Source organism: Miniopterus natalensis, chromosome 21 (genome assembly GCF_054644295.1).
Source record: "Miniopterus natalensis isolate mMinNat1 chromosome 21, mMinNat1.hap1, whole genome shotgun sequence".
Lineage (NCBI taxonomy): Eukaryota > Metazoa > Chordata > Mammalia > Chiroptera > Miniopteridae > Miniopterus > Miniopterus natalensis.
In genome coordinates, this window is record NC_142101.1 from 19,329,211 (window position 1) to 19,356,335 (window position 27,125).

At 58.5% G+C, this 27,125-nt stretch overlaps 2 protein-coding genes across 3 annotated transcripts in view; both read left to right on the top strand.

The window, feature by feature from the left end:
* CAMSAP2 (calmodulin regulated spectrin associated protein family member 2) overlaps positions 1-3,283 on the top strand; it is a 28,404-nt gene extending 25,121 nt beyond the window's left edge. For both annotated transcript variants that reach the window (XM_087828879.1, XM_087828880.1), the window contains 4 exons: positions 249-321; positions 935-1,050; positions 1,520-1,638; positions 2,417-3,283. In XM_087828879.1, coding sequence (XP_087685005.1) covers positions 249-321; positions 935-1,050; positions 1,520-1,638; positions 2,417-2,722 — 614 coding nt within the window. In that variant the 3' untranslated portion in view covers positions 2,723-3,283. The remainder of the gene's footprint in view (positions 1-248; positions 322-934; positions 1,051-1,519; positions 1,639-2,416) is intronic.
* Positions 3,284-9,805: 6,522 nt separating this feature from the next.
* On the top strand, positions 9,806-10,894 carry GPR25 (G protein-coupled receptor 25). The gene has a single exon (XM_087829061.1). It carries the CDS (start codon positions 9,806-9,808, stop codon positions 10,892-10,894), a length of 1,089 nt encoding a protein of 362 aa, XP_087685187.1.
* The last annotated feature ends 16,231 nt before the right edge of the window (positions 10,895-27,125 follow it).

Consider the following 27,125-nt stretch of genomic DNA (forward strand, 5'->3'; position numbering starts at 1 on the left):
CATGTCTCATATGACATGTTCTTTTAGGAACAGCTCCTCATTTTTTCTGAAAAGTGGGCTCCTTCTTAGTAAGTTGTGCACGTCTGCGTGTGCGCCTGGGGTGTGCAGAGTGAGGGTCCCCCGAGGAGAACCCCGGACGCCCCGTCCCGCAGGCTGCTGTGAGCTGAGGAGCAGACTCTTTCCTGTTGCTCCTGTTAAGTTTCTGGTTTTGTTTTCACTCAGGGTGACGACTTTATCATGTTTTTCAGTCTCTAGCCTTTCCCTGGCGTCACTGAACACGGGCGACAGCGAGAGCGTGCAGTCGGGCAAGAGGACACCCAGGTAACCTGTCCACCTGTCCGTCCGCACTGTCCGAGGGGGGAGGTCTGCCCCAACTTCCTCCGTCTGTTGGAATGAAGTTGTCACCGTCGCAGATCCTTACAGGGTTTGTTGACTGCAGTGGTTAAAAGAAACTTGTATATGAAGTGCCCCGTTTACCTGTCACTGTGCACCGTTAGAGTTCTAGAATTAGTGATGTCTGTCGATAAGACTTTTTATAAACTGCGGGACATTAACGATGCTGATGTGGTTGGGGCAGTCACGCCTGTGGAGCAGGAAGGACACCGACCCTCGAGCCTGCGGCGCAGGGGAGGTCTCGGCACCCTCTGCTGTAGGAGACGTTCCCTGTTCTCTAACACCCTGTGGGAGCAGGACACTCCCGGTGATGTCCTCACGTGTCCTCGCCGCACGGTGTTAGTGGCGTTTCCACGTGGGATGTTGGTCCCCTCGGCGGTGCCCACGGCGCCTGCTGCCTCCAGGCCTGTGAGCGTGACAGTCAGCGCCACGTGGGTTTTCCAGCTGCTAGGTCACTTCTGGCGGGTGCTCTCAGGGACCCTCCTGACCCCAAGTCTCCATTCTCCATCTGAGACATAAAAGTGTCTTATTTGCTGTTTAGATCTGAGTCTGTGGAGGGCTTCTTATCTCCGAGCCGCTGTGGCAGTCGGAACGGAGAGAAGGACTGGGAGAACGCGTCCACCACGTCCTCCGTGGCTTCGGGGACGGAGTACACAGGTGAGCGGCTGCGCTCAGCCGGGAGCGAGTCGGTACAGCTTCTACCCGCGGGCTTCCCACTCGCCTCTGCCCTAAACCCGGAGCCTGGCCGGGACCCGCGGACACGTGGTCAGTCTCAGAGCCTCAGTCCACTCGGGGATCAGCGGCTCTAAAAGATGAGATGCTTTGGGCCCGGGTGGGCCTCCCGGCTCCGTGTCCCCAGGCCCCCTCCTGGCCCGGGGGTGGGTGGGCTCTGTTGCAGTCGCAGCAGTTACGGGGTGTGGGGAAGTCGCTGCTCGAGAAACGAGGTGGGAGAAGGGGGGGTTGGCCGCTGGCGGGTGGCGGGAAGCCACGTGCGCGGGGCGGCCCGAGCGCCGCTGTGGACACAGCCCTGCCCTGGCCGGGCGTCCTGTCGGGCGGGGTGCTGCTGTGACCTGGACGCAGCAGTGCCCCTGCCTCAGGGCTGGCTTTTGTTGTTAAATCCTCCCAGGACCAAAGCTCTACAAAGAGCCCAGTGCGAAGTCCAATAAGCACATAATACAGAACGCCCTCGCCCACTGCTGCTTGGCCGGGAAAGTGAACGAGGGGCAGAAGAGGAAGATCCTGGAGGTAGGCGTGTCTCCGAGTTAGACCCGCAGCGTTTAAGGCTGGCGTCGGCTCCGTGGGCTCGATCGGGGCAGAGGCCCTCGGGGCTCCCACGTGTCCGCTCAGAAGAGACCTGTGGCCGTGCGGTGGCTGCCGCGTGGCCTGAGCGCCCTGTCCTGTGGGCCCCGCACGTCGGCGACGGTGGGAAGTTATAGGTCAGCCTCCCACCCAGGTTCATGCCTCGTGAATGCAGACGACACAGACCTCCTTGTTCACAGTGAAGCTGCGTTGTGACGGAGACGAGTCAGGGCCGGTGGGGGCACAGTTTCACCCAGACGGGGGTTTAGCAGACACTTCATTCCTTTAAGTGTCCTACAGAATTGTCCTGTCCACGAGCCAACAGGACCTCGGAGTTGGCACACGTCTTCGATTAAAGATGCTCTGCCTTTTTTTTTTTAAATATATCTTTAATGCTCTCAGAGAGAGGAAGGGAGAGGAGGGGAGAGAGAAACGTCAGTGATGAGAGTCCTTGACCGGCTGCCTCCTGCACGCCCCCCCGGGATCGAGCCCGCAGCCCGGGCCTGGGCCCCGAGCAGGAACCCAGCCGCAGCCTCCTGGATCCTAGGTCGACGCTCAGCCGCTGAGCCGCGCTGGCCGGGCGAGATGCTCTCCTTTTATAATGTGCATGTTGTTTGGTTATTAAGAATTTAAATTAAATGTCATCAGATTTGATCAGGAAACTAACAGTTATGCAGCAAGACTAAGGTTTTAGCGTTTGTTGTGTTTTTGTTTCACGCTCCAGGAAATGGAGAAGTCTGATGCCAACAACTTCCTGATCCTGTTCCGGGACTCAGGCTGCCAGTTCAGGTCTCTCTACACTTACTGCCCCGAGACGGAAGACATCAGCAAACTGACCGGGATCGGCCCCAAGTCCATCACGAAGAAGATGATTGAGGGGCTTTACAAGTACAATTCCGACAGGAAGCAGTTCAGCCACATTCCTGCCAAGACTCTGTCTGCCAGCGTGGACGCCATCACCATCCACAGCCACCTGTGGCAGAGCAAGAGGCCGGTGACGCCCAAGAAGCTGCTGCCCACGAAGGCGTAGGGGCCAGAGTTCTTGCGCCAGACACGCGGCGCGTCCACCCGCCCCTCCTGCCCGGAGGGCACCTTTCTGGGCACCAGCAGGACCTGTGCTTGTTGAACTGGGCTCCGCCCTGGTGTTGGCACCTGGGTGTGAACTGCAGTGTTTGGGGGGCGGGTTCTCCTGAGCCGGTGAGTGCAGGTGGCGGAAGCGATGGCGAGGCTGTCGCGGGGTCACCGGCGGGAGGCCGGGCGCGCGGGGCACTGGCTCACACACTCCTGGGCGTAAGGGGGAAAGAGGTGAGGTTACAGATTATGGGCTTATGTGTCGCTTTCAAAAAACTTTCCATGTATGTGCTTGTCTTCAAATGGTTTATTTTGATACTTTTCTCTCCATGGGGGTTTGTTCCCAGATACCTTCGTGTTTGTCTCACGTGGAGGTCACGCGAGGAGGAGGCGCCTGCTCAGGCGCCGCACCTGCCGTGATGCTCAGAGGACACTAGTGTTAGTGGGGGACCCTCGTGTTTCCCTGGCGGGGAGCCTTGGACTGCGTACGCTAAGTATTAAACCCTGTATTTATTACTCATTAAGTATTAACATTTCCGATGAACCACGGGGAGGTGTCGTCAGGAGCTGCTGGGAGGTTGGCTTTGCCACGCAGGCTCAGCCAGGGCCGTGCAAGGAAATTACTGACCGAGTCAGTGTTTTGTGCCGCTCGGGCCAGCTCAGCGGCCCTGTCCCGGGAGGAGGTGCCCCTGGCCCGGGCGGGGGCGTGGCGCTCAGCCTCATCCTGGCGCGGGGGTGTCCTGCCGGGTTCTCGGCTTCTTTACTTATTTTATTTATAACTGACATCAAAACTATATTTAGAATTTTAAACATGTGTAAAGGGCTACATTTTAATTTTAAAATAGCTTCCCGTGGCTTTACCTGTATTGTTTTCCTTCCTGTCCTGTCCGAGAGGAACAGCTCAGATGGAGCGCGCGTGAAATCCGCGTGGCCGCCTCCTCGTGGGTGCGGAGGGCTCGTGGGGAACCCTCATTCTCAGGAAGACGCAAACGAGCGCGTGGCCCGTCGGTGTCGTGTCCTGGCGAGTGGGGGTAGCCAGTGTCTCCGTGGCGTGCTTACCTAGGAGAGCGGGAGGGGGTGTCCCGGGGTGGCCCTGCTCCCGCGGGGCCCGAGGCACCGCGTCTGGGCCGCCGACGTCCTCAGTGCTGTCGAGACTGTACTGTAACTTATGTTCGTATATTTATGTATATTTGTTAAAACTGTAAAGATTTTCACCGATTTTTTCCGAAACCCGTGCGAGACGTGTGTGTAGCCCGAACTGCTCGTGACCTGCTGTCTGCATGTGGGGGCCGCGAGCGCCCTGCTGGGTCTGCGTCGTGTGCCCGCCCTGAGGTCGGGGGCCCTGCGCCTGCGGCGCTCGGTCCCGCCCGTCGGGGGGGGGGGGGGGCAGGCGTCAGGTGGTGTTTAGACCAAGGCTGGTTTCAAAGAGTAAATAAATCTTATCAAAACGTGGTAAACAGTCAGAAGGACCGTTTATGGGCGTCTCACGTGCTAAACTGCCCTAAACCCGACGCCCCTCACCCGAGCAGCCTTCCCCGGGCCACTGGGACGTTACGCTTTCAACGCCGGACGCAGGTGGGCAGAGGGAGCGGCCCCGACGCACGGGCAGGCCCCACGCCCCCCGTGGCTGCCACACGGCGCCAGGTCCCGCCGTTGCCGCGGCTTTGGGAGGCTTTCGGGGCTCGGGGACGACAGCGTCCGCCCGGCTGTCTAAAGCCACATCCAGCCCCTGCCTGGCGGTGTCCTGGGCGCTGCCGGGCCGTGTGCGGCGGGCTTGCCCGGCCCTCAGCCCCGCCCAGAGGCGCGCGGAGACCTGTGCCGTGAGCGCCGCCCGGCTCGCCGTCCCGAATAAAGCATGGCACCCGCCACCCGCGTCCTGAGTCGAGTGTGGTCTTTCTGCAACACTGTCTGAACTCAGGGGAACTAACTCAGCATGTGGCTCTGCTGGGTCTTAACCTGCTGTGAGTAACGAGAAGTGTGTCTGTCTGTCCACCGGAGAGTCCCGGGGAGTCCTGGCTGAGGGCCATTTTTATATCGAGGGACTTCCCCGCTGCGCATCCCTGAAGCCTCTCTCTCAGGGCTTGTTTTTACCTCCAAGGTCCTTGGAGCTGGGGGCATGGAGGAAAGGTGGGAGCCCCACTTTCCTGGAAGGCCTGTCTTCCCCTCTCCCTGCCCCTGTCCTGCCCCTCAAGGGCCACAAGGGAGTTGGGGTCGATTAGGCCCCAAGACCACAGACTCTCACACTGAGTCATCCCCAGGGTTGCAGCTCCGTGCTCACGACTGAGACGCGGTCCTTCCCAGCCGCCTCGTGTTTGGTAGCTGACAGTTTCTGAAATAAGTGAGCATCTGAAACATCCTGAAAGGCCTCGGGCACCCAGGGTGGGGCCCTCCCCTCCCCCCCCCCAATGTGCCCACCAAGCCTCACACACACACATACACACACACACACACACGAGGCTCAGGGCGTGTGCTCTGCGGGAAACCCCATCATGGTGGCCACTCTGTCGCAGGGACTCCCCACCCCCAGGCCCGCTCTTCCGAGGGGGAGAGAGTGGACACAGGGAGAGGTGGCTTTGCCAGGTCTGCCTCACACTCAGCCCCGGTCGCTGTCAACCAGCCGAAACTGAATTGGCTTCCTTCTGTCTGTCCTTCAGTTCACCAGCCCCACCCCCGGGGACCCCAGGCGCAGTGAACTGTGGGATACCCTACCACTCACTGACCACCCACTGTGTGCAGAGAGAGCATGTGTCCTGGGGGGGGACACAGACAGCCGAGCCATCCTCCGTGATGCCGGGGAGGCCGAGGGGCGCCCCTGCAGAGCCCAGGGAAGTGAGCATCCGCTGGGCCCCGCCCAGGACGGGGCACCCACGGGCGGCTGTTTCATCCTCACAGCACCCACCAGGCAGATGTGGAAACTGGGGCCCGAGTCACGAAGCTGCTGCTGGAACCAGACTGGTCACTGATATTCTGACTGTTCACTGACCAGATGCAGACACGTGACCTATAAGATGTGTCTATAATGCAACACAGCACACAGCAGGGTTTCCGTACGTTTCATTTTTATTTGTTAATGACAGTTACTAGCCTATTATATTAGTTTCAAGTAAAATATATGCTTGGAGTTGAATAGTTTTGGGAAAGTTGGATAGAAATCTGGAAAAAATAAAAAGATTGCAGTCCAGGTAGCTGGGGTAAAATGACAAACTTGTTTTTTCAACAAGAATAGAATGTTTTTAGGTCATCAAAGAGAAAGGAACATTTTAAACTCAGAAATTGCTAAGAGCAACACATTGGATTATACGAAAATGTAAATCTGAAAACAGTGAAACACAGTACCTAAGAAAAAAGTCTGGGGAAACATCTGAATCTAATGGGGACATGATCTACCCTAAATGAAGAGTTCACACGTGAACAGTAACACCCACGGTTACACCAGACGAAGGTGTGAAGGACGTGATGAGACGCCAGGATTTAAATATGCAGAGACTTACAATTTCCTTTGTAATTGAAGAAATGCAAATTAAAATGAGGTACCCTTTTATATCATTACCTTTAAAAGTGGAAAAATGCAGTGTGTCCCCCCAAAATGTATAGTCACTTTAACAGCTGATGGCTCAATTCTGAAAATGAAATTATTCTAATCAACACTGCCTTTATCATTCAAAGCGAGTGCATACATTTGGGGGGGACACCCCATCCAATGGACGTGTCTACCGAGATCACGGAGCCCAGTACTTCAGACAGTGCCATGCGGTTACTGATCACTAACAGCTCCTATCAGGCCCTGGGATTTTCAAAGCCTGTGACCTTCACGGGGGCATTTCCACCACGAAAAGAGCACCAAAGAAGAAAATAAATGTCCTAAGTGCAGCTGCTTATTACAAGTTTCTATAACAGTCTTCACCAGGCCTGGGACGGCCTTCTCATTCCGTGTCCTCTAACGTTGCTTATTGGCTCTCAGGGTGAAAAAAGGCAAATCAGATGCTCAACACGTTTCCTAAATGGTCAAGGTGAAAAATTAAAATTGAGGGCAAAGCTGTAAGAGCTCATGAGGGGACAGAAATAAAACAAACCTGCTCCTGAAAGAAGGCTAGTTCAGGCTCTGCTATCTGTCCCTTACGTGTCTCTGCCTCAGGCTTGTGCCAATCACCTGATGGACGGAGGAGCCCCAGAGAACCAGGGAGGACCCCAGAGAGTGAGGGAGGACCCCAGAGAACCAGGGAGGACCCCAGAGAGTGAGGGGGGACCCCAGAGAACCAGGGAGGACCCCAGAGAACCAGGGAGGACCCTTTCTGCTCTGCTTTGCTGACTCCTGTCAGCAGGTGCGCAGGCTTCTCGGGCTCAGGTGTCTCTCTCTCGACTTGATTCTCACACTGCGGGGAGAGGAGGCAGCCGGGCCTGGGTCGCAGTAACCCGGCTGGGCACCTACCCGGGAGGCCAGGCCCAGGGCGGTGTCCCCAGCTCCGGCCTCTGTTCCCTCCTCCCGTCCAGACAAGTTCAGAGAGGCCCACGGGGCCCAGGCCCAGCAGAGAGAAGCCGCCATGTGCTCTGGGCCACAGACTTCCCTTGGGTACGAGACCACAGCCCAGGAAGCAAGAGACTCTGTGTTTTCAATAAACAACCTATTTCCACTTCCCCCTACCCCCACCCACGCCCCCTCTTGGCTGCTCACCCCATCTTTTCATTCAGCTGCTGTGCGTCTCCATTTCAGAATCACTGGTGCTCTGGGTGCCCGGATGGGGGGTGTCCAAGGGGAGTGATGTCCAGGAGCTCTGGGCCTGGCAAGCGAGCACTGTCCCCAGGCCTTCCAGGGAGGGAGGCTCAACCCCAGGCCACCAGGATGTGGGTGCCACTGGCCGGCACCCGTGTGATCAGACATTAGGAAAACTCCAAATCTCTAGCCCTCAGGTTCCCACCCTCTGGGGGCATGGGGGTCGTCAGCCTGGGGGTTAGAACCCCCACGAGGGATGGGCAGAAACGCTTGGTTCCCTGGCCTCCCCACTTGCCTGCCTTTCTCCATCTTATAAGAGACTCAGGCACACGCAGGCCCAACTCTCAAGTTTCCTCCTCGGGGATCGCTGTGGACCGGGGACCTCAGCCTCGGCTCTCCTGCCCCTGTGCGCCCAGAACTGTCCTGGTCCAGGGCCCAGGTTGGTGAGGACAGGGCCTCTCAGACTCAGGCGAGAGCCCTGGTTTGAATCATAAATGACTTCATCGCCCTCCATCAAATCATCGCCCAACCCAATGCGCACGCACACAGGCCACTCTGTGGTCCTGACCTCAGGGGACGGGGTGACATCCACCTGGTCCCCAACAGAGCGTCCTGGCCCGTCCTTGACTCCTCTCTGCTGAGACGGCAACAATGTTGCACTTCTCTCTTGAACAGAACCTCTCCTCTCTGTCCCCACGGCCGACCTCCCCACCTCCGACAGAAGTGACGGTGGGGTCGCCCAGCTGAGCCTGTCCCGTCCAGCCCACAGTTCTGCCAAAAACAGGTGTCGTGTCCTACTCAGAAGTGGCCAGGGGCTCCTCGCCACCTGCAGACGGAAATGCAGGCCCACCACCCACTTCCTCCCCTGCCACACCCTCCTGCCCGGGCTGTGGTCACCTGGGCCCAGAACTGTGGCTCTAACTCAGCTCAGCTCCTTCCTGGACCTGGCTGCAGAGTCCCCTCCTGGACCGCCTGCCTGCCCAGCGCCCCTTCCCCATCGGACGTAACCGCCGCCCCTCTAAGCGCTCAGAGGACTCCGTTTCTAGCATTATCACAGCGTGACTCTGCATGGCGGCCGCTGCACTGCTGCTGGTCCGTGTCCCCGGCCTGAACCCCCTGAACCGCGAACCTCGGAGGTCAAGGGTGGGTGGGTCCCTGCAGTGCCCGGGGCAGCGCCCATCACTGTGAGTGCCTCGGATGAAATGGATGACCCTCCTCCGATATTCGACACCACATGGTCCCCAAGGTCCTCACTCATTCCTGGTGACAGCGGGCAGGGACAGTGGGGGGTTCTGGGAAGGCTCCCCACAGGAACATGCGTTGCCACCCATCAGCTCACGGGAGGGATGTCAGACTCACGGGCACTGCCCACAGTCCCTGCTGCCCCCACTTTCTGGAGAAAGGGCACGGCTTCCCTCACCACCCTTGCCTCCTCCTCGGGCCTACCACCCCACAAGGGCAGGCTCCCCCCGCCCCCACGCTCCTGACCCTTCGTTTAGAACAACTAACCTGTGCTAAATTAGGCACCCTCTCGTCAGCTGTACTCAGCTTCCATCTGTGTTTGGCTTAATAAATTTTGCCGGACGGAGAAAGATGGTGAAGAGCTGGGACCGGAGCCCCGGCTCTGCCCCTTTCGTCTGGATAATGTTACTTATACCCCCGGCTTTCTATCTGAAACTCACTTGGCTCCAGAAGGACCTGGTTGGGTCAGAAAAGCCACTCGGCATCCAGACATTGAGCCCAGGACCTCAGGACGCAAACAACCACCTGAGAGCTCCCGTGGCCAGTTCCTGACTAGGAGGCAGGTCCCCAGGGGCTCCCCGCTCCCCCCACCCGCCCGGGGGGGCTGTGTAGCCCAAGGCAGAAGCTTTTCCCCTGGAGGACGGGTGGATGGGCACAGCCTGAGGCCCCACCGGCGGCGAAAACCTCCTGTGGGTCTGTCTCCTCGCCTTCCGAGCAGCCGGGAGACTAGGGAAGGGGGCAAGAACGCACCAGGGCTCTAGGGCACCCACCCCTCTTGCACCCTGACATCAGGCGGGTCTCCCAACGCCCAGGGCTTTTCCTCCAAGGACCCAGCACTGAGGCTCCTCTGCCCTGTCTGTCCGTTCCCTTCCCTTCCCTTCCCCTGCGCCCCTCCACGTCGGAGGCCACCTTCTGCACCCCTGGAGCCGCCCCTCCCCCCCACTCTCCTCTCTTCCTCTCTCACCTTCCTGCCCACCCATCCTTTGGGCCCGGTGGCAGGAAGGGAGGTGCTGGGCACCCGCCTGCAGAGCCGCAGCCGCCACCCGCGCCCCCGCCGCGCCGTCGGTGCGCACAGACTCCGGCCGGGCCATGCCCCCCACGGAGCGCTGGAGCCCCAGCTCGGGGTCGGTGACCTTTTACTACCTGGGGTCGGGCGACCTGGAGGAGGAGCTGGAGCTGTGCGCGTTCGAGAGGCTGCCCCACGCGCGCGCCTTCGTCCCCGCGCTCTACCTGGCGGCCTTCGCCGTGGGCCTGCTGGGCAACGGGCTGGTGCTGCGGCTGCTGGCGCGGCGGCGCGGCCCCCGGCGGCTGGCGGACACCTTCGCGCGGCACCTGGCGGCCGCCGACCTGGGCCTGGTGCTCACGCTGCCGCTGTGGGCCGCGGCCGAGGCGTGGGGCGGCCGCTGGCCCTTCGGGCTCGCCCTGTGCAAGCTGAGCGGCTTCGCCATCGCCGCCTCGCGCTCCGCGGGCGCCCTGCTGCTGCTGGGCATGGCCGCCGACCGCTACCTGGCCGTGGTCCGGCCGCCGGGGGCGCGGCCGCTGCGCTCCCCGCGGTGCGCGCGCGCCCTGTGCCGGGGCATCTGGGCCGCGGCGCTGCTGGTCGGCCTGCCCGCCCTGGTCTCCCGCGACCTGCAGCCGCTGCCGGACGGGCCGGGCAGCCAGTGCGAGGAGCGGCCTTCCGACGCCTTCCAGACCCTCGGGCTGCTGCTGCTGCTGCTGACCTGCGCGCTGCCCCTGGGCGCCACGCTGCTCTGCTACTGCCGCCTGGCGCGCCGCCTGCGCCGCCTGCCGCGCCTGGGCCGCGTCCCCATCGCCCCGCTGCGCGTCATCGGCGCCGTCGAGGGCGCCTTCGTGGGCTCCTGGCTGCCCTTCGGCGTCCTGCGCGCCGTGCTCCACCTGGCCCGGCTCGAGGCGGGCCCGCTGTCGCTGCCCTGCCACCTGCTGCAGGCCCTGCGCTCCGGCCTCACCGTGGCCACCTGCCTGGCGTTCGGCCACAGCTGCGCCAACCCGCTCATCTACCTGCTGCTGGACCGCTCCTTCCGCGTCCGCGCCTGGCGCCTGGCGCACGGGCTCAGCTCCGGGTCCTCGCGCTCCGGGGACCCCAGCGCCGAGGTGCGGGGCCAGGACCAAAGCGGGGGGCGAGCGCGACCCGAGAGCCGGGTCCTGGCCGCCCCGTAGCTGCCCCAGACACGTCCGCATCCCCAGACACGTCTCCTCTGCTGGCACCCCCGGGACCGAGCCTCCTCCGTGCGCTTTCCCAAACCGCAACCCTCCCTAAACGCCCCCAGACAGGCGGCCGGGACCGCGGTCTCTCAGCTCAGAGCGCACCTGGACTAACTCTCTACCCAGTAAAGGGCCTGTGACCGGAGCCGACAGCCGGGCGCCACAGGCTCGCCAGGTGCAGGCGCGGGAAGCGGGTTGCTCCCTGTCCCACTGGGAGCAGCACCGGCCAGAATATCCAGCTCAGAGCCCAAAGCCACCCGCCTTCAGCTGCAGTTTCTGTGGTCCCTACGATGCCCATCGCCGCCTAAGAAATACCTTCTCCAAGCCAGACCTCGGGGCTTTCACCGTGGGAAGGAGCTGCCCTTTGGTGTGTCATCTTAGTCACCATCAATTCAGATTTTCATTTTCAAAGTTCACTAGAGCCCTGGGAACCAGCCCCGCTGTGAGCTGCCAGATTTATTCACCCAGCAATTCACCCAGAAGTGCTCCCGTGGGTTGACGCCCTCTCCCCTTGTCTGTGGAGCCGCAGGACTCACCCGGACATTATCCTGCCCTTCCCCGGGACAGAGGAGCCCGGAGTCTCTCCCCAGGTGCTCAGGTTCGCTGTCACTGGACCAGGGGCTCCAGAATCTTCTGTGTGAGTTCAGCTTCCTCATTAAATGCTGCCAGCCCGAGCCTGACCGGGTGTCAATTCCTCGCTAGAGCATCGGGGTGAAATGAGTGTCAGGAGGCGACTGAACTCAAGGTCAGACAAAACTCAACTGAGTCACTGAGGTTCACCTCAGGCCCACCAGGACTTGGTGTGGTGTCTGGCTGTGAGTTAGCTGCATCCGTGCGGGCGAGGCAGTCCCACGGGCGGGTGGCAGATCAGTTATTCATATTATTTGAAAGAATGTTTCCCATTTTGAAGGTTATAGAGAGAAAAACAAAGATTTCAGGGCTTCTGCCAGCCAGGCGTCGCTTCAGAGAGGAAATGCCTCGTGGGGAGTTTCAAATACGCATCGGGCCCCTTCCCCTGTGCTTCCTGTCTGGTATGAGTGTTTGGGATTATCCACTTTCTGATTCTGTGACTTGCCTTTGAGCTTTCTGGAGGGTTTGGAAATTCAGTGTTTGTACTGTAAAAAATGAAATAAAACACCCCCCCCCAAAAAAATGTATACGCACTTCGAACCATTATAAAGGCAGTGTTTATGAAAATATATTTCATTTTCAAAATTGAGCTATCAGCTGTTAAAGTATGTATACATTTTGGGGGGACACCCTGTATATTTGGAGCCACTTTAAAGTGAAGTTGGAGCTGCCTCGCACGTCTTATGCCTCAAACCTTGGAATGTTAAAACCCGGCAAAATAACCTCTGGACTGGGCCTATGGCAACACTGTGTCCCAAAGATAACGAAGAAAGCAGTGATTATGACTGCCGGACTGCAAATTAAAACACTGTTTAGAATCAGCGTCACTATGTTTCTGTGCCTGTCATTGTATCTGCCCCTCTCATAAATACCCCTCACTTTTGTCTCCTGATCTGAACATTATTTGGGCTTCTGCCTAAATCTGTGTTTCCTGAGTAGCTAGTCTCCTTTTGATCTCAAATAAATGCTTGTTGCTTCTCACTTGGGCCTTTTATTTTTAGGTTAAGGGGACTTTTGGTTTCAGAGGATTTGCCCTAAAGGAATGTCAGCCAGTCAGGGGAGAGGAACTCAGGAATCCCCCTGAGGGAGGCAAGCCCGCAGCCTGGAGCCAGTCGGACAAACTTCTTTCCTGTCTGAGAACTCAGGCCTATCAGGTCCTTTCTACCCTCACGGTGGTTCTCTGAGGCCAGAAATGATTATTTCACAGGCCCAGACCACAGCTGCCAGAACAGGCCCTTTGCTACCCAGTCCCCACCAGCTTCTCCTGACCTACTAAGACCCACAAGAGCAGCTTCGCTGCGCCCAGGTGGGCTTTCACCCCCCCCACCCCCAACCCCACCCGGCCCCCAGCAGTTACCGAAACTCAGCATTTCCCTCCGATGAGAACAGAAATGTCCCTCCCTTTGTAGGGAGGTCACTGAACCAGTCCACCACGTGTCCCTTGGAAATGTTCTTAGTCTCAGACAAGGAAAGAGGGCCAAGGAGCCCCATTTCTCACTGGGGAAGATGAGGCGCTGGTTGAGCGAGGGCATGCGAATCCTCGGCCTGGCCAGAGTGAACTGCAGTTTCTTTAGAAAGGAGTTAATCCATCTACAGCCAGAGCCTTAGAAATACTCGCATCCCACCCCTCTGAAACTCAGGACATCAGCTTGTTTCCGCTCAGGTTCTTTAAGGACGTCTGTAACTCAATGTAAGTGCAAATTTTAAGATGTGGCTAAAGAGAGATTGAAAAATGGTAAGTTTAAAAAGGTAACAAAATTGCTGTTAAGCACCCACACACTTGCAAGGATATAAAGTAACTTACCTTTGGTTCGGTACATGCCACAAAGGCCTGTGGATACAAAGTATCTTTCACTCTTTCCATCTCCAGGCATCCTGGGCCCATTTTTTGTTTTCTCTTGGTGCTGACTGGCGGGATGCCATCTATTTACTGCCCTTTTTTTAGCATTTGTCTCCTGTCGGAACCTGAGGTCCCAGAGTGGAAGGGCTTTGTTTTATTCCACGCCGTGTCCCCCATGCCTGGACCAGGGCCTGGCAGGTGGCAGGTACCAGGTGGAGGGATGGTTGTGCGGATCATGTTATAACGTGAAATGTTATGATACACTTATCACCCTGGGGCCTGGGTCGTGAAGAGGAAAGGAAGGGTATTGCATCCTATGCATGTTTTATAAATAGGCACACAAGACAGGCTGGAGGGACTAGGATAAATGCTGACGGTGACTGTGCTAGAGTAAGATTATAGATCTTTCTTACCACCTCCACTGCTTTATTCTTAAAATGTCCTGTAAGCTTTTTATTTTTAAAGACCTGCCAAACTGCCTGAGCCCGAAGCTGGTCGGTCCTGGGCCCTGGGTCCAGTGGTCACAGGCAGCTGTTTCAGGGTGTCTCCCCAGCCTCTGCCAGCCTCACAGAGCAAGGAATCGTGCCTGGAAAGTCTTGGTCAACTGTGACGTAGAGGCAGACATGGCCAGGACCGGTCTTCAGGATCATCCCATCCCAGGCCCCCTGTCCCCTCCCTGTCATCACCAGGGGAGAGGACCAGGGGAGAGCCAAGCTGGGCTCTGAAAGGTCAGGCCCTGGGCAGCCTGGGCACACTGGGCAGGTATCTTTCGGATTCGAACCTGGTGACTAATTCTGGGCTTCCTTGTCACCTCCTTTGACCCTGTGCTTCTTTCTCATGGCAAAGTGTGAGAACCCAGGCCCCAGGGTGATGAGTGATCTGGGGAGTTCAGAAGAATGGCAGGGCTGGCAAAGCTGCATTTGCTGATATGACTCAGCCCCCTCGTCACTCGGGGAAAAAAGTGAGGTCTCTGGACATTGGTGAGGACATCCTGTTATTAGAGGTCATCAGGCATAAATTCCTCCCCACCTTGGCTGAGTGGCCGGCAGGAGGCTCCTCACCAGCCTGTGCCCCCCATCAGGTCCCCAGCCTCTGTAAAATGGGCACATGAAGGGACTGCCTGGCAAGCAAGAGAGGAGGCAAAGATGTGAATTCGCCTCCCTCTTTGTTCTCATCAGATCCAGAAAGCGTTTGCTGAGTGTGAAAGCTGGGGCTGCCTGAGTCATAGTTATGTGCCTTACGGATGTTAGAGCTAAAACCCCATATTGTCCATTTGGAGGACATTGAGGACCAGAGATGGGAAGTCATCCACTCAAGGTCATGATAACCCCTACGTATATCTCTGCAGCACATCACGAATTTTTAAAAAGCACAAACACATGACTTTATCGATTCCCATGACCCTGAGGTGAGCGGGATGGTGGCTCCATTTAAGGGATGGTGAAACTGAGGCTCCGACGTGAGCCGGCTGGGTCAAGGTCTCAGGCGCAGCAAAGCGGGAAGTGGAGCCCCCGACAACGGCTGCCCACGTCTGGGCAGAGGCTGTGGTTTGCCCCCAGAGATGTGCCAGACGGGAGGTGACTGATTTCACTCAGCCTGCTCTGGAAATGACTGTCACCTCAAACATCCTCAAACAAGCAGGCTGGGCCCTGGGCTGTCCCCCATGCATGCAAAGTCCCGAGCTCGCCGAATCCTTTCCAACTTTTTACCCAAGTCTTGTTTGTTTTTGTTTGTTTTACATACCCGAGGGCTCCAAATCTTCTCAGGTTCTCATTTGCTAAAATTATTATTACCACAAAGAGAGAAAATGTAATATTAAGAGTAAAATAACTCAGGTCCCTCCACCTGAATTACAATAATTTTTTCTTTTTCTCTCACATTCTGTTTCCAACCATTCTCTTCCATGCTCACACTCTGCATCGCTGGAATTGTGACATGGTCTGTTTTTTTTTTGTTTTTTTTTAATTGCAGAATGTACTATAAGCGCTTCTCTGCGCCGCTGTATAGATTCTGTGACCGCCCTTTTGAAGGCTCCCCTCGTGCAGGTCCTCTGAGGTCAGACTTTGCATCTGCTCAGGAGCCTTCGCTTTGGGGGTGCTGCTGCATGGACCCTCCTCCCAGCTGGCTCAGAATGGGTTGTTGTTAGAAATTTATTTTATTTATTCATTATGTTATATTTTATTTTATTCAGGATGGGTTCTGAATGTTCCAAACCGAGTGCTTGTCAGTAATTATTTACTATGATTTGAGACCCCAATGTGCTGACTGTGAAAACCAGCTCAGGCGCTAAGGGTTCAAGTCTCAGTTCGGCTTCTTGCTGTGGCTTTCCACACTAACTGGCATGTAGTAAACCAACTAAGCTACCCGGCCAGGATATTTCTTTTTTCTTGAGACTAGCAATCACACCGAGGAGTATGTACTATGAATAAGTCGCTCTGTATGTCATTGATTTCCAGAGAAAGAGTTGGTCACTGTGGCCCTTCAGTGGAAGCGGGTGAGGAGACCCTAGACACTGTCTCCCTGGGCTGAGAAAGCCCTGCAGAGCCCAGAGTGGTCCCCAAAATGAGTGGGGCTGAGAGCCTTCAACACAGTTGATGAGATGCTCTCTGGTCTGTTGGCCCAAAGCTCCCTAATCCCATAAATGTGGGCCCAGCCTGTTCTCCAGACACGTACCTAGTTTATTGCTTTTCAAAAATATTTTGCAAAATGCGCCCATCAAAAAGCTAGAAGCATAGGTGTATCCATCAATTAAAAATAAGACAATCGCCGGGTCATTGTGGCCCAGTGGTTGAGTGTCAACCTATGAATCAGGAGGTCACAGTTCAATTCCCGATCAGGACACATGCCTGGGATGTGGGCTCGATCCCCAGCAGAGGGTGTGCAGGAGGCAGCCGATTGACGATTCTCTCCCATCATCTCTCCCTCTCCCTTCCTCTCTGAAATCAATAAAACTATATTTAAAAAATAAATAAAACAATCAAGGTAAAAATGAAACACACACCAGCAGCTCAGCCCCACCACCCATGACGACAGACGAGCCGCCAGCAGGAAACCAAGGAAAGACACACAGCACGCCCCATGTCCGCACAGTTCATTGGCCAGCCCACTTCTAAAAGCTTTTGACAGTGAAGAGCCTGCGTCTTTGGTCCTGCACCAAGACTGCTCCACACACAGGTCCTCCGTGTGCCGGCTCCTGAGCAGGGCCTGCTGAGGGGAAGGGCTCCCCAGGGTGCTGTAGGGACAGGGGAGTTACATCTGCCTGGGGGTTGTCTTATGTCAGGATCTGAGTTTGGAAGACAGACGGATACGAAGGGATGAGTCACATCGTATGAAGTTTACTGCTTTTTAAGAGAAAAAATGAAAAAGAAATACAAAACCAAGTTTGGCAACCTCGAGTAAAATCACTGATTCTGGCAGCCATGGTTGGTGGACGCTTAACTGCTCAGGGAGAGGTGACGAGCTGGACAGGGGCCAAGGAGACAGAAATCACCCATTTTCCAGCATCCCAGACAACAGTGGAAGAGTAAGTTTTTTGAACAAACCGAACGGCTCCCCCCTCCGGCCCCAGGGGGCTTTGCCCGTCGTGATCACTCCAAACTTTCCTCCATAGCCTTGCGGGGTGGGGGTGGGTGGGAGCGGCGCTGGGAGGGCCAGTTCAGAGACCATTTCAGTCGATTTCAGCAGCCCCTGACCTAGATTTCAACCAGCCTCCCTTGAGAACACGCTCTTCCTTTCTCACTTTCAGGGCAGAGGTGTTTCTGGGGACAGTGCCCAGGCCCAGGCCAGGCTGGTCCAGAGGGGATGGTGGCCCTGTGAAGACGGCGATTTTGAACCACAGGAAATGGCTCTCAGCCCCGGGTAAACAGCCCGGGTCCAGGGAGATGACATAGCCATGTAAACATTTTACTACTTCTCCTTCCTGGGTGTCAGGAAAAAAAATTGTTTTTTTTTTAGTTTTTATTTTCTAAGACTAAGAATGTGGAAAAAACATCTTTTTAAAAGTCACTGCCTATGAAAAGAAAGCCGGTGCTAAAAGGCGTGTCATTTGCATGAGTTTGCCATAGTCACTGCAGCCACAAGTGGGTCCTGTCACCCCATTTCACAGAAGGAGAAACTGAGGCATCTGACTGCAAAATTCCCTCCTAAATTTTGTACCTGACCCACTCGGTACCCCGCTGCCAGGCGAAATGAGGGGAGGGCAGCGGCCTGCCTTTGAGAAGTGCAAGTGTTCTTAGAATTATGACAGTAACAGCCCTGGTCAGAGACCAGACCCCCCGTCAAGGGCACAGGGCCAGAGGAGGTCCAGACCAAAGGGCCGTCTACCCGCAACTGCTGTCCCCTGGTGGTGGCGCCAGGGAGGGTGGGGAGGAAGCTCAGGCAGGGTCCTGTGGGCCTGGAACCCTATGGGGGCCCCAGAGGCCGGAATGGAGGGACTGGAGAGGAAGGAGAGAAGGCAAGGGAGAAATGAGAGGAGAGAGAACCGGGAGAGTGAGGGGCATGGCCTTATGCTCTGGGAGAGACCTGGTAGCACTTAGAACCCAGCCGGGAGTTTGGGGAAGTGGGTTCCTTTTCCATCTCCTGCCACTGGGGGTCTGTGCCCCAGGGATGGGTCTGCCCTGTTTACCAAGCCGCTTTCTAGGCTCAAGGGCCTGGCCCCCGCTTCAGGGGTCTCCTCCCTTGAGCGGTGGAGTGCTCCCTGGTTTGACCCCCGAAGTCGGTTGCATGCATTTTGCACAGCTTCTCACCTGCCTGTGCCCAGCCGAGAGGGTTCTGGCCGACAGAGGCCAAGGTGGCAGGGCAGCTCCCTCCTGCACCTGCCCCAGCTGTGGGTTGCAGGATGCGGTCAGGAGAGGAAGCGGGGCCCCGGCTCCAACTCATTCTGGGGTTTCCCAAGAGCTTCTTGCCGAGGGCATTACCAGGGCACTGTCTGGGCCTCAGAAAATCTGAGCTCTTCCTGCAGCCCTCGAAGCAAGGCGGTGGGAAGCGGAGGGTGGGTGAGCTGAGCCTGGTCCCCTGCTGGCCCCGGGGCTGCAGATGTGAGTCACCAGGACCTGGCCCTCCGCTTGTGTCCTGCCCACCACATGGCTCTCAGAAGCCCAGCTACGGGGATCCTGCCCTGGTCTCCTTCCTCCTCTTCATGGTGAGAATTTGGAAAGTTTTCTCCAAGGCCCCCCCCCCGCCACTTCCCAGGAAGACCCATCCCTAGACCTCACCGTGGAGGTCCCACAGTCAACACATCACCAACGGAAGTCTCAAGCCAGACACCTGGGAATCCCCACTCTCTTCCTCACGAGTCAATCAACTACAGAGCAAGGCTTTTGACTCACCCACACTTCACACCCCCAATGCCAGCCACCACGTGAGTCAGGCCCCATCATGCCTGCCTGGGTGACTGTCTAGCTAGTGTTTCTCCGTTTCCAAACTCCCCCCAATTCAGTCACTCATACATCAGAGTGAGTCTGCCCAGGTCATCTCTGGGATCCAGTCAGTCTTCAGTGGTGTGATGGCTACTTTTACGTGTCAACTTGGCCCGGCCCATGGTACCCAGATAGTTGGTTAAACATTATTCTAGATGTTTCTGTGAAGGTATATCTATCTATCTATCTATCTATCTATCTATCTATCTATCTATCTATCTATCTATCATCTATCATCTATCTATCTATCATCTATCTCTCTATCATCTATCTATCTATATAGATATATATGTAGATATATATTAGATGAGATTAACATTTAAATGAACAGTAGACTCTCTCCCTCTCCCTCCCTTTCTCTGAAATCAATAAAAAATATTTGAAAAAATAAAAATAAAAAAAATATTTAAAATATAAATGAACAGTAGACTCTCAGTAAAGCAGATTACCCTCCCTAATGTGGGTGGGCCTCCCACAATCAGTTGAAGGTCTTAATAGAAAAAAGACTGCCCCCCTCTGAGGAAGAGAGAATCCTGCCAGCTGACTGCCTTCAGCCTCCAGGGCAAACAACTCCTCCCTGGGGCCCTGGTCTGCCAGCCCGCCCTGCATATTCTGAATTTATAAGCCTTCCTAATTATATATATAAAATTCCCTTCCATTTCAGGATAAAAATGTTAAATCCTTAGCCAGCCACAGGGCTCTTAGCTCATCTACTGTTTTTGCACACGTTGGAGCAAGCGGCCTCCTGGGGGCAGATGGCCAGGACGCGGGGCCCTGGTGGGCGGAGCACGGGTGAGCCTTTGCTCTGAGTCGGTGCACAGCCTGGGCAACCACGCGCGGGGCAGCCCGGCGCCCGGGGGAGCCCCCCGCCCCTCCAGCCTGCTCTTTTCCGCCCCCCACTTCTGCCCCCCCCCCCCCGGGGTCCCTGCAGCTCTCAGAGCCCGCGCTGCTCCTCTGCCTGTAGCGTGTGCACGTCGGGTGCTGCCTGGTTCCCCCTCAAACCTCCCCAACGCCCCTGGCTCTGCCTCCCGCGCCGGGCTCGCCCCCCCCTCCGCGCCCCGGGCCCTGGCGCTGCCTTCACAGGCGTTATTGCAGCTGGATCACGGTCTGGGGAGGGAGGGGGGCACCGGGGAATGAACCTGAACTGGTTTTTGAGCCAAGGAGCCCAGGGAAGCGGAGCGAAGGAATGAATGATGGGCGGGCACGTGGCCCGCAGCGCGCAGCGGCGGGAGGGCTGCGCCCAGGCCCGGGGAGGCGATGCCGGCTCGCCCGGCGCGCGGGAGCGGGGAGGGGGCCGCCTGCGCGGAGGGGCGCGGCGCCCCGAGTCCTCCCCCACCCCGGGGTCTCGGGAACGGAGCTGCCCCGCCAGGCCCGGCTGGAGCGAGCGGGCGAGGGCGGCGCGCGGTCGCAGAGGAGCCTCCTCCCGCCCCGGCCGCGGGAACCGGCTGCGCCAGGGGGATCCCTGGGGCGGGAGCCCGAAATCGGGCGGAGGAAGACAGCGTAGTCCCTGGAACCCGGGCCTCCGCGGGCCGCGCACCGCAGCTGGCACCCTCCCGCGCCGCGTGCGGCCCCGCCCGGCTCCGGGGTGGGGATCCCAAGCCCCCCTCCTGCGCCTCCCCCCCTCCTCCGCGCCTTGGTACGCCCCGGGGGACAGATGTCTTGGGATCTTTAGCATTTGGGATGCTGCAAATGCCGAAGTTAAAGGGAATACCTCCGGGGAGGGCGGGCCGGGAGGAGGCTGGGGGGGGAGGGACGGCGGCCTGGACACGCGGGTCCTGCGGCGGCGGGTCCTGACCCGGGCGCGCGGGCGCGGGCGCGCGGCGCCGCAGCTCCGGGGGACAGGTAAGGGGGAAGCGGGGGCCGCGGCCGGGCGCACGGGGGATCGGCCCCCGGACCCCCGCCCCCAACCTCAGCTTTAGCGGAGGGGGCCCTCCGGGGGGGCTGGGGAAATTCGCCCGGGGGTGGGGTGGGGTGGGTATCCCGAGTTCCTACCCGAAATGTCTGTTCCAGCGCCAACACCTTTCTCCTCGGACCTTCCCCGCGCTCCGGATCCCCGGCCAGGCTCCGGGAAGCCCGGGAGCAGCCAGACAAAAGGAGCCAAGTCCCGGCCGCCGGGATGCGGAGGGCGCGGTGGGGGAGGGGAGAGGGTGGACCGGACAAAGGGGCTTTTAAGGAAAGCCGGGGGGTCCGGTTTCAGGGCGCGTTTCGGGCTGGCGCGGGGCTCCCCGGGCCCAGCCGCGCCACCCTCGCCGGCCGGAGGCGAGCACCTTTCCCGGTGGGAAGGGAGGGGAGGGAAGATCTGTCTTCCCTCGGTCCAGGAGCCAGTCCCCACCCCCTCGGCCTCCGGCCCCGGGCCCTTTCCCTCTCGCTTTTTCCGCTGCGGGCGCCGCGCGCTGACCGCTGATTGTTAATTCATTCGGTGGAATCCCGGGCGCCCCAGACGGTCCTGGCTGGGGGCAGGGCGGGTGTGTGTGCGTGTGGAGGGTGGGACAGGCCTGGCTTTAAAGGACTTCAGTCTTGTGGATCAGAAGAAACTTGGGAAGGGAACTTAATTTTGGAGAGGGGAGGGCCCCCGGGTGTGGGAGGCTTTTCTGATTTCGGGGTTTCTCCTTAAGATGGGACAACGCTAGAGAGATGCGGTGTTTCTCCTTTCAGAGATCGGTGTCTAAGTTTTCTAATGGGATTCCAGGAAGCCGCGAGCCCTCACCAACGGCTGGGCCCGGGGACCGTGTTCTGGGTTGGGGGCCAGGCATCCGTGGGTCCCCTGATCTCTGAGACTGGCTGGGAGTGGGATGCTGAGCCCCAGGATCCCAGCCAGCCTCCCCGGGGATGCCCACATCTTCTTGGTATTTTGAGTGGAATGGCAGGCAGACCGAGATCCAGTGGGCCTGGGGGTCTTGGAGAGTCGGTTTGCCAGTCGGGCTCCAAAGCCCAGATTCTGCTGCGCCTGAGCTGGGAAACGCTGGCTGTGGACTCGGGGGGCGCAGGGGCCTTTGGACTCAGAGACGAGGGGTTACCCGAAGGCCGGGCTCTTAAAGGGCACCAAAACCTCTGGGGGGAATTCACAGGGTTCGTGAGGGTAGATTAGCAGAAATGTAGCCCCCAGCTCTGCAGGGAGAGTCCACGGCGTACCTGTGACTTTGCCATTGATAGAATTCGAGCTGCGGCTGTAGCCGCCTTGAAATATGTCTACACTCATCACGGCTGTGAAATTACCCGTGGATGATCCTGTCTCACGTTAATGTAGAAGCACGTGTTTTACCGTGTGCCTTTCAGCATTCAGCACTGGATTTCAATAGAATTGGAGAGACTGCTGATTCTAGAAACTTCCATTCTCTCCCCACCTGGAGCTGGGGGATGGGCAAGGTGGGGGTGGGGAGACATCAATTATGCGCAAAGTCAACTGCTCTCTGTTTGACTTTGGGAGACTATGGCCAACCCATAGGGGGGTGGGAGGGCCGTTGTGTTTCCTGGGGGGAAAGGGCTTCGGGCGCCGGACCCAGGGCTGGCCCCTCGGGCTCAGCCTGGGGGTGGGGGGGAGATGGTCAGCCTGGAGGACTTGGGCTTGCGTTGTTTGGAGAGGGTGTGCAGGAATGTGAGGGTGAGCTGTGTGTGTGTGTGTGTGTGTGTGTGTGTGTGTGTGTGTGTGTGTGTGTGTTGGGGCGGTGGGGGAGGTCGAAGGGGAGGGGGCCAGGGGAGCCCTGTCGGGGACACAGCTCTGCTCCACTGGAGGTGCCTGGTGGAGCCGACTTCGCCTTCCTCTCTGCTCTGGGGGACAGGGTGGAGGGATGCGGTGGGGGAGGGAAGCAATCCACAGCGATGTTGAGGTGCTGGGATCCCAGGGAGGGGAGGCCAGGCCGTGGTGGAGACTCAGAGAGTGGGGGACAGGGAGGTGTGGGTTACAGGACCGAAAGGGTCGGTCCACCCGGCGCCAGCAGAGCCAAACACTAGACACCGAGAATCGCAGTGAAGTGCTGGCTGCTGTACTGCTGAATGGCGGCACCCGGGAGAAGGGAAAGCCGACGCTCGCTCCCGAGAAGGCCCGGATCCGCCCTCGACGGCTTGCGGGTTACTGATTAAATAGCCGAATCGGAGCTGTTTGCCCGAAGGCGAGGTCAGGCTGATGACTCATCACTCTGGGTCTCCAGCACCGTTCTGATGTTCTGCCTGGTTTCCTGGGAAAGTGACTAGGCTCTGGGTGCAACCTAACTCAGGTCACGATGTTATCTCTTCGCCTGCAGAGGTCCCGACCCTGGGACCACTAGTTAGGTCCAGGTACTGTTTTCTGCTGCCTGGGGGAAGGGGTGGGGGTGGGAGGGGGTGTTGCTGACTCTCCCGGGAAAGGCTTGGTCTCTGAGGCGTGGAGGGACACAGGATTTTTAGACGAAGGATTTAAAACTGAATTTAATCAAAGTCCTAAGGACCCTTGGTTTCAGGTGGTGGGTGAAGCCTGACTGAGCAGCCTTTCTCTGTTTTCCAGCCTTTAGCCCTGGCTTCCTGCAGTGGGAGCCCTGGAGGCTTCCTTTTTTTTTTTTAATCACCCGAGGTTATTTTTTCCATTGCTTTTCAGAGAGGGTGGAAGGGAGAGAGAGAGAAACATCCATGTGAGAGGCACACACATCGATTGGTTGCCTCCTGTACGTGCCTCCCAACCAGAGCCAGGGATCGAGCCTGCAGCCGAGGTACATGCCCTTGGCTGGAATCGAACTGGGACCCTTCATTCTGCAGGCCGAGGGTCTAACCACTGAGCCAGACTGGCCAGGGAGAGGCTTACTTTTTGTAGGAAACAAGTTCCATGTTGGTCTCTGGTCTCTCGTGTTTTGGGAGTGGGTTTAGGGCCCCGGGTCACAGTGGCCCTCCTGTGGAGTAGGGGACAGGACTGGGGTTCAGGTTGGTGCTCTGTGGACCCTCCCGAGGGACAGATGTAAAGAAGAAACAGGGAGGTGATGGCCTTGCTCATGGGGGGAGACATCTGGGATAAAAAGCGGGAACAACCCTGGCCCGTGTGGCTCAGTTGAAGGGTCATCCCACGCTCCAGGGGTTGCCGGTCTGATTCCCCGTCAGGGCATGTGCCCGCGTTATGGGCTTGATATCTGGTTGGGGTTTGTATGGGAGGCAACCGATCAATGTTTCTCTTTTCCTTCCTCTCTAAAATCCATAAAAACACATCCTTGGGTAAGGATTTAAAAAAAAAAAAAAAAGGCTGGAACAGCCTGACCTTCTTGGGACCCCAGAGCCTTCCTGAGGTTTTTTATCTCGATTTGGGAGAGACAGAACTCAGGGGTAGGGAGAGTGGTGACCTGGCCTTGTTCGCGTGTGAGTTTCTTGCTGGTGCTCCCTGTGGACATTGGCCCTTCACCCTGCTTCTGGGGGCCTTGTGCACCTCGATTTCTGGAAAGGGAAACTGAGGTACAGGAGGGCAGTGACCATCTGAGGTAGGAGCCAGGGTCAAGGCAGGAGGGCGCTTGGGCCCCTCACAGCTGGGTATGTTGTGGTTGGGCCCCCCCAGGCCATGAAGCCGGGACCCCTGTTGCCTCCCTGTGGGGTTCCTCCCCGGGGAGCCCCCGCTCCCCTCTCCCCTGCAGCCCCCCGGAAGTGCAGAGGCCCTGGAGCAGCCAGGGCAGGTTCGTTCAGGGAGGGACTAGCTCACCTGCTCCTCCCTCTGACTCAAGTCACGACAAGTAACCTGGTTCCCCTGGCCCGGCAGCCTGGGAGGAGGGACAGGGAAGGAAGCCTGGGAGGGACCAGAGGCCAGGCTGTGGCGGGACCAGCGTGAGGACGGCAGGAGCCAGGGAGCCAGGTCCAAGACGGGAGCAGGAGGCCGCCCTGTGGCCGGGGAGACCCCAGGTGACCTGCAAGTTCTCTGGGCCCCCTGACCTGGGACCTGGGGCTGTTTCTGGACTCACACGCTGAAGCAGGTGAGGGTGGGGCGGGGTGGAGCGGGTCCTTGGGGCCTGGGAGCGGCCGGGCAGTGGCCAACAGCACCATCCCCTCCTCCTGCGGTCATTCCCTCCTCCTGTGGTCCATGGCCCAGGGTTGATGGGGGCACTGCTCAGCCCCAGTTAGGAGCCTGTCCCTGTGTCCTGAGGCCTCATTTTCCACAGGAGGAGGGAAAAGCTGGACGGAGGCCCAGGACCTGGCTTCCGGGCACGTCCGAGAAGGAAGGACCCCGGAGACCTAAGGGGTTGCTCTGGGTCTCTCCCTCCCTCCACGCCCCTCTGCTCTCTGCCTTTCTCTGGGGACGTTGCAGGTGAACTGCTTAGGGCCCAGGACTGGGACTGAGGGTCCGGAGGGAAGGGGATTCCCGTGTTGGAGAGGGGTGGGGCGTTCCCCAAACTGCCTGAACCTAAAGGCAGTGCCCAAAGCTCGGCAGGCTCCAGACCCCTGTCCTCCTGGGCGGAGGTGTCTCCGGGCCCGGTCCAAGGGCCTGGGTTCAGACGGGGCTGGGAGGGCCGTAGCCCCCCCTCTTATCTGCATTGAGCCTGTGAGGGAAGAAGGCCCCGAGAGGTGAGGTGACTCTCCCAGGGTAATACAGACTCGAATCTGGGTCCCCCCAACTTGGAGCCCCCAGTGGGCTCAGCATCAGACTGGGACACCCGGAGGCCTCCCTCTTGACCCAGCAACCTGGGGGGCAAGGTTGCCCGGGCCTCCTGCTTAGCCCCCCATGTCCTTGGAACTGCCCACTGTGCCCCAGGCCACACAGCTTCCCAAGGAAGCTCCTTCCTGGTTAATAATTAATGAGTAAGTGTGACTAATTAATAGCTCCCTGCACCTTCCCCCTCCCTGCCCCGAGCTTGCAGAGACCACCTGGCTCTGGCCTTGGGGAGGGTCAGAGGCGGCTGGGCGGGCAGGAGGGCTGCCTGCCTACTCATCTCTCCTCTGTCCTGCGGTCTCCTCTCTAGGAGGACAAGGGGTTGGGGGGGATGCTCGGGGCAGAGGCGACTGCCCTCCAATGCCCTCAGACCATGCCCACAGTCAGTGTCTGGGCAGGTTTGCAAAGGCCCTGGTAAGCTTGTTCCTTTTGGAATCTTGCCTCGAGCTGCCCCGGAGAGCTGCGGTCCCCAGTGTGGGTGTCGCTGTTTTGGTCGTAGCCCCTCTCCCACGTGCACTGTGATAAGTCTGTGTGTGTATATGTGTGTATGTGGGGGGCGGGGGGAGGTCTGGGAAAGCTCGCAGCACCTCTGGTCCTCTGGCTCCCCTCTCTGCCTTGCTCGGTGCTCGCTTTCTGCCCGGGGGCTGATGGAGGGGCAGCCCCCATGTCCCCTGTGTCCTGTGTCCCTGCCCTGGGGAGGCAGGATAAGCTCCAGACAGAAACTCGGAAGGACTGGACTTGTTGTTGCTCAAGGGGCTGACTCAGTGAGGAGGTGGCTGGGCTCCTTCCAGACCGCCCGCCCCACCCCTGCTTCACTCCAGCCGCAGAGGCCAGCTGGGCCCTGACCAGGGGTGTGGGTTTGGGGAGGAGAGGGGGCGGGTGTTGCTTCGCTGACGGGTGCCAGCTGGGCCAACATTCACCCGGGACAGTACCTGAGCTTCCTGAGCCACCCCTGCTCCCGAGTCCCCAGGCGGTAGAGGCGAGGCCGTCTCCCTGTCCCCAGGTGGCTTCTGCAGTCACACACCCCACCCCCGCCACTCCACACAACCCTGACACGCTCCCGGGGCTCCCCCAGCTGTGGGGGACAGGGGATCCAGGCCGACTCCCTCTCGAGGGCTCCTGGGCATGGTTGGTGGCCCGGGTGTTGGTTCGGGGCCTTGGCACAGCTCTGGCACCTGCCTTGATGTGTATAACCTGGTTGGAGAGCAGGGCAGCCTGGGCCCGTGGGGGCCCGGGCCTTGGCCGAGCCACTTCTTGGAGTGTCCTCGCCCACTGGGGCGGCAGGATGGGCCTCGTGCCTCGAGGGTTCTCTGGCAGAGAACAATTAGCCCTGTCGGGACAGCCGTACCCCAGGCAGACCTTGTCCCCGCTCCGTCCTGGCCTGTTCTTTTCTTTTTGTTCTTTCCCTTACTGACCCGCTCCCCAGGGTCAGGGGTTCCCATGGCCGCCGCAGCTGTCCACCCCTTCGGGCCGAGAGGACTCTAGGGGAAGGAGGCAGCAGGGGGCTGGGTGTGCCGGTGGGACCCACAGAGCCTCCGCTCTGCACCCCTGCGCTGAGAACCCCCCACCTGTCCCAGGAGCACTCTCCTCGCCGCCAGGACCCCGCCCTCAAGTCTGATTCTTAAGCTCTGTTTGGGACCAAAGGGGTTTACACGGAGCTTGTTCTGTTACTGCCTCTTAGAAGCTGGGGAAACTCCAGGCCGCCTA